The following is a 6000-nucleotide window of genomic DNA, read 5'->3' on the forward strand; positions in this document are numbered from 1 at the left end:
GAAGTTTGTTTCTTTTATTTAGTGCTCTCTCTAGTGGTCGTGCTTCAATATTTTCCCTGCCAACTTTGTAAACAAGAGCGTGAATTCCTGCAGGATTAGACCGAGAGTTCCACTGTTATTCCTTTGATAGAAGCACAATGACGGATGTCATGTGTGACTAGGATTACAACATCAGCCACTTGAGTTCAAGACAAGGCTCGATTGTTTGAGCTCGGGCGGGTTTGGGTTGCCACTAATACATTGTGTTTCTTCTGTTTATTTTCATGATCCTGTGTCTTCCTGCCTGTCACCAGTCTTACCTGCATTCCATGAACATCATCCACCGGGACCTGAACTCACACAACTGTCTGGTTCGGGAGGTAAGAACTTCACGTGGATCAAGTGTTTTGTTTGTGGACTCAGCTGTGGATCACTCAGCCGAGGGGATCGGTCCAGACCCAAGAACAATATGAGCTTTGTTCAACATAAACTCACACGTTCATCGACGCCGGATCCTTATTCGAGCCGTGACTGACAGGAAAAGGAAATTAAAAAGCTGATTAAGCAGAATAAAAACATTCTCATGTGTTTGTAGGACAACACCGTGGTGGTTGCAGACTTCGGCCTCGCTCGTCTCATGATCGAGGACAAACAGGAGAAGCTGTCCCACAGCAAGTTGCCTGGACTGAAGAAGCCCGACCGCAGGAAGAGGTACACCGTGGTGGGAAACCCCTACTGGATGGCACCTGAGATGATCCACGGTATGATTCATCACACATGTCCTATTAATGCAGGGATGTCAAACTCACTCACACAAGGGGCCAAAATCTCCTAGCATTCAAAATGTATAATAACCTAACATGAATTATTCATATTGTTCTCTGTCTATCTTATTTTAAACAGTAACATCTTTAGGGGTGTGAGAAAATATCGATAGAAATACTTTTTTTTTCACTTTATGTAATCGATATTCAACAGCACTGTTAGGAAAAATGTTGACTTTTAAATAACTTTGTTTTTTTATTAATTAGAAAATTTACATTTAAAAATTCAAGTATTTATGCCCTTAATTCATTTTTGTGTTGCAATTAAACTTCCTGACGCTAGATGGCAGCAGTCGTTACGTCCTCCACAGCTTAAGGAGCAATACAATCATGCGAGATCCCGGTGATGACTAAGGACAAGAGGATACAGTCGACTTCAGCAGTTTTTAAAGCTGATGTTTTGACATATTTTTGTTTCAAAACAAATGAAAGCTGTTATGACTTTGTCAAGAGTCGTGTGGTCTGTCAGCCAATTCTTCACCCGAGTCAAGTACTCGTCAATACTACAAATATATCCTTGTTCCAACAGTATTAGAATATATGGCAATATATAGTATCGTATTGCCATATTGTTACAATCGCAAACCCCTAATCTTTATAGATCACCATATCAACATAGACATTAACCTACTATAAATTTGTCTGGCAGGCCAGATAAAATGACTTGATGGGCCAGATTTGGCCCCTTGGGCATGAGTTTGACACATATAATACTATCGATAAAAGTTCTCTAACTATGATTTTTTTAATGATGCAGGGAAGAGTTACGACGAGAGAGTGGACATCTTCTCCTTTGGCATCATGCTGTGCGAGGTGTGTTGGCTTCCTTCTCTGTGTTATGAGTTCAAACTTATTTGACTTTAAAGAAGAACATTTCATTTTTAACCTCCTGAACATTCAATATTTGGGCTGAACCATCAGCTCAGATTGAAGAAATTGTCTGTAATTATTTGTTATAATTATTCAGATAATTAATGATAATAATTTTAATGGTAATAAGATGAAAAAACATCTTTCAAGCAAGTAAATTAACCAAAAAGTTGCTTATAAATACAAGGGATAATGAATGGTTGAAGTAGGGTTTGATGGTTTGACACTCTTTAATTTAATTTCTCTCCTCAGATCATTGGAAGAGTCAACGCAGACCCAGATTATCTGCCCAGAGCGCTGGACTTTGGTCTGAATGTGTCTGGTTTCCTGGAGCATTACTGTCCCAGCGACTGTCCGCCCGCCTTCTTCCCCCTCGCCGCTGTGTGCTGCGACCTTGATGCAGAAAAACGGTATTTATTGTTTGAATTTCGTTGATAAATATGCAAGCTGTAATGATTTTAAAATGTATATATACAGATACATATTTACATATACATTTATAGTATATGTCTATTGCCGACCTGGGCAAAGTGTCGCCCGGGAGCCACATTTTATACAGTTGTAAGGGGCCGTCAAGCCAATAATTAGACAAAAACGATGGCATTATTCCACAACATTTTATAAAAAAGCTTAAAAAGCTACTCTTTTTAATTGAATTTATGTAAAATAAAATATGATAAAAATCACTTTTTAAAATATATTTCTTAAATTTACTTTCCAAAATAAATCCTCACAAAAAACAAATGAAAATAACATGTTATGATGTGAAAATTAATAATAAAAATAAATACAAAATAAAATTGGTAGTTATCAGACAGTTGCACATATGCAGTTAAAGGGGTCGCATGTGTCTGGCTTAGAATTCAATTAAATTCAATTCAATTCAATTTTATTTAAAGTGTCTTATCATAACAAAGTTATCTCAAGACACTATACAGTTGAAATAAGACTATAGTTGATTAAGGAAAAATAGATTCCAGCAATTCAACAAAGAGCAAGAAGCGAAACACTGTACAATGAGCTGTACAGTGAGCTATGGCGAGGTTGAACCCTTATAAACTTCTAGTTTTCAATCAAAGTTAAATATGATTTAAAAACATTTTCTTTTATTGCTGTTTTAAATGGTACACCTTAATGTGTTAATTGGTGTATACACATTTTTTAATTGTATTAAACTGCAAATAAAATGTAAGTGACTACATTATTATTATTCATTACTGTATTTCTGAATAATTACAAAAATATTTATCAATAATATTAATGTAGCTGCTCTCGTGAGTAACATCAGGTTCGTTCTGCAGCCCCGCGTTCACTAAGCTGGAGGAGTGGCTGGAGAACCTGAAGCTGCACTTAGACGAGGCTCTTCCGCTGGTGTCGGAGGTGGATCAGCTCCACAAGGACTTCTGGGAGAACAACAGCATGAAGCGCTCTGAGAACGGACTCCACGTCCACCCGGAGCAGCCGGAGTGAGCAGAAGCAGGAGATCATCTCTCAACAGTGCTTGATGCTGTCAACAGGGGGCGTGTTTGAGGACCAGGCATGCCTCAGATCAGTAGCTGGTTTTCGCTGATTTGAAGAGGATTCCTGTCGGTGCTCGTCTGCTCCTCCAGCAGAAGCAGAAGAGGTCTCGGAAACTCAGGTGGAAGATTTCAAAGTGCACATGTAGTGGAAGAAAAAGCCTGATCCTGCTGCACCTGAAGAAGAGGTTGACTTATGCAATCAGATGTTCTGTAGTCATAATCCACCTTCACGTCAACCATCGAGTCCATCAATTGGAGATTTAAAAAGAAATCCGGTCACAAACATGGCTCACTGAAGCCTCATCTTGTCTCTCCGTGTTTCCAGCTCGAGACGTACGTAGTGACGAGCGTGAAGCTGTAAATAATGCTGTCAGGTCAAATGCTGCTTCCTCACATCCCCTCGACCTTATTAGATGCCCCCCCCCCCCCCCTGTCGCCACGGTACCCACCGACAAAACACTTTTTCATTCTTTCTCGTGAAGAAAATCTGATGTAAATATTGTACAGACATATTTTCTAAACCACGACGCCATATTTTCATTGGCGAGTGTGACTGCAGACAGATGGATGGCGATGACTTTATTTATACTTCTAAATAGTAGAAGGGTTCAGGTATTTTGAAGGTCTTTGCTGTGTTTACTTGGAGTCGATCAACATATTTACATCTTTACCCATCTGGTCCAGCCCTTATGTTTGCCTCCCAAATGCTCTACCACGAGTCTCTGTTTCCATAAATCATGAGCGTGTTCAATGAATTAGAATACAGGGTTTTGCCTTCTAGCTAAGCTCAGTTTTGTTCATCTAAACCATTTACAGATCCAAAATCTATTTGTTAGCAAATAGTATCCTGGTGTGAACTTTGAATGAATGTTTTCACTGTTCGCCTCACTGTTCGTTTTAAATGTTTGCTGGAAATGCCACTGTACATATGTGTGTAAGCATATCTCTATATACAGTATATACGTGTATAATTGTCTTCTCTGGCATTTTGTCTTTGATATAGCACTCCTCGGAAATACTCCCTTCCCTTCCAGCACCTTCCACTGTCTGGTCTGAGTTTTTTGCTTCCACGAGCTGCATGATATACAAGCTAAGTCTGGTCTTCAGCTTCTCCACTCAGCAACTTTCTGCCTGTGATATTGTGATTTTTACAAAATTGAGAATGCAGAGAAAGAAAATGAGACATTTTTCTTTGATATTAAACCAGTGAGATCTTTTTTTAGTAAAGACGTACGTGCTTTTATTTGCACTATATGGCTGTTTTATGCCGTGTTTCTTTTTCACTCTTGGGCTACTTGTGATACAGATGTTTTTATTTCAGATTAGGTGGATGTTTGATTGACACTGAAAGGGCCTTTTTTTTTAAGATTATGCTTTTTTTGTTTTTTGTTCCTTTTGGACATATGGGCTTTAAACAGATGATTCTCATTTGTTGTTCAAAAGAAAATTTAAAATGATGATGACATGTATTTCTGTTGCTGCCTAGTGATTGGTCCTTGTGCTTAACAGCTTTTTTCTAACTGAAAAAAAAAATGTCTTACCTCAAAAACAGCACTTAAAAATTCATCTTTCCATCACACCTTTGGCTCAGGTTTGTGATCGTCTCTGGCTATATTAAAACGAAATCTTTAAAAAAAAGCACTCAAAAAAGCATGTTATCCATAAGCCAATGATCTCGGGAAGCTCTGGGTCTTCGTCACTGTGGGCTTCTCTGTTACTGTTTGGCTTCTCTGTCCGTCGCCCTCACCTGAGCCATGTCGAGCGGATGCTAGTGAGGATGCAAGAGTGGTGGATGAGAATGGTGCCGCAGCACTTCTTCACAAAGGATCAATACCTCTGATCAATGCTGTGCCTTTTTGTTGTAAGCTAGCCTTGCCAACGACTCCGAGTTCCTTCTCCAAATGTTTCCATGACTGCTAGCCTGATTCAAGTGTATCAAATACCACTGCTGATACCTGTCCTGTATCCTGTTTTTATTTTGTCTAGATATTCATGATTTCTATGCTTTTTATTTCCTCTTTGAACCTTTTTTTTTTTACACAAGCTGTGAAAACAATTCTGCACTTTAATCTCTAAAACATGTGGATTCTGAGGAGATGATATTTTGTTCTATTTTGTCACAGCTTTAAAATAAACTCTCCATTAAAATTGAAGTATCTTGTTTTATTTGTTGACTCTGAAGAACTCGCAACAATTCAATAAATGATTGAGCAAATGCTTCAAAATATGACATGTTATCTGGATATCAACAGAGGAAATAATCTCTATTAAAGATATAAAGCAATAATATTTGGTTACAACTGTTCACAGTATAGTTTGCTCTTTTGATCACTTGTCAAGTTGGATTCATAATAAATGAGGGAAAATATGGAAGTATAACAGTTCCATCAGCTTCAAATGTTAAAGCTGAAAATGTTTTAATTGAAAAGTTGTAATTGTTTTTAGGATAATAATAATTTCAATAATAATAGTGTTTTGAATAATACAATTCAATTATTTGTATTTTGACAGTTTGTATACATATAATTGAATAAATGTAATTGAATTTTAAAAATCCCAAACATTTTTTTTACACAAAGAGTGTGATATCCTTTTCGAAAAATTCAAAATTAAATGTTCTAAATTCAATATTTTTTAAATTCTCAACTTCATAATACAACTATACATAACTAAAAATGACTAAACTACGAGATCAAACTTTCAGCCAATCATGCATCACGTGATGGCTTAAAACCACTGGCACTACTATGCTATTTTTTTTATATAAATATTATATATATATTTTTTTTAATTCATTGGAATTTGAA

The 6000-nt window shown here is 37.2% G+C and overlaps 1 protein-coding gene across 4 annotated transcripts in view; it reads left to right on the top strand.

The window, feature by feature from the left end:
* limk1a (LIM domain kinase 1a) overlaps nucleotides 1–5346 on the top strand; it is a 31144-nt gene extending 25798 nt beyond the window's left edge. For all 4 annotated transcript variants that reach the window (XM_087795648.1, XM_087795649.1, XM_087795650.1 and 1 more), the window contains 5 exons: nucleotides 294–359; nucleotides 575–740; nucleotides 1561–1616; nucleotides 1926–2083; nucleotides 2975–5346. In XM_087795648.1, coding sequence (XP_087651774.1) covers nucleotides 294–359; nucleotides 575–740; nucleotides 1561–1616; nucleotides 1926–2083; nucleotides 2975–3143 — 615 coding nt within the window. In that variant the 3' untranslated portion in view covers nucleotides 3144–5346. The remainder of the gene's footprint in view (nucleotides 1–293; nucleotides 360–574; nucleotides 741–1560; nucleotides 1617–1925; nucleotides 2084–2974) is intronic.
* Nucleotides 5347–6000: the final 654 nt, after the last annotated feature.

The sequence above is a fragment of the Callionymus lyra genome, chromosome 7 (genome assembly GCF_982586985.1).
Source record: "Callionymus lyra chromosome 7, fCalLyr1.hap1.1, whole genome shotgun sequence".
NCBI classification, from domain to species: Eukaryota; Metazoa; Chordata; class Actinopteri; order Syngnathiformes; family Callionymidae; genus Callionymus; species Callionymus lyra.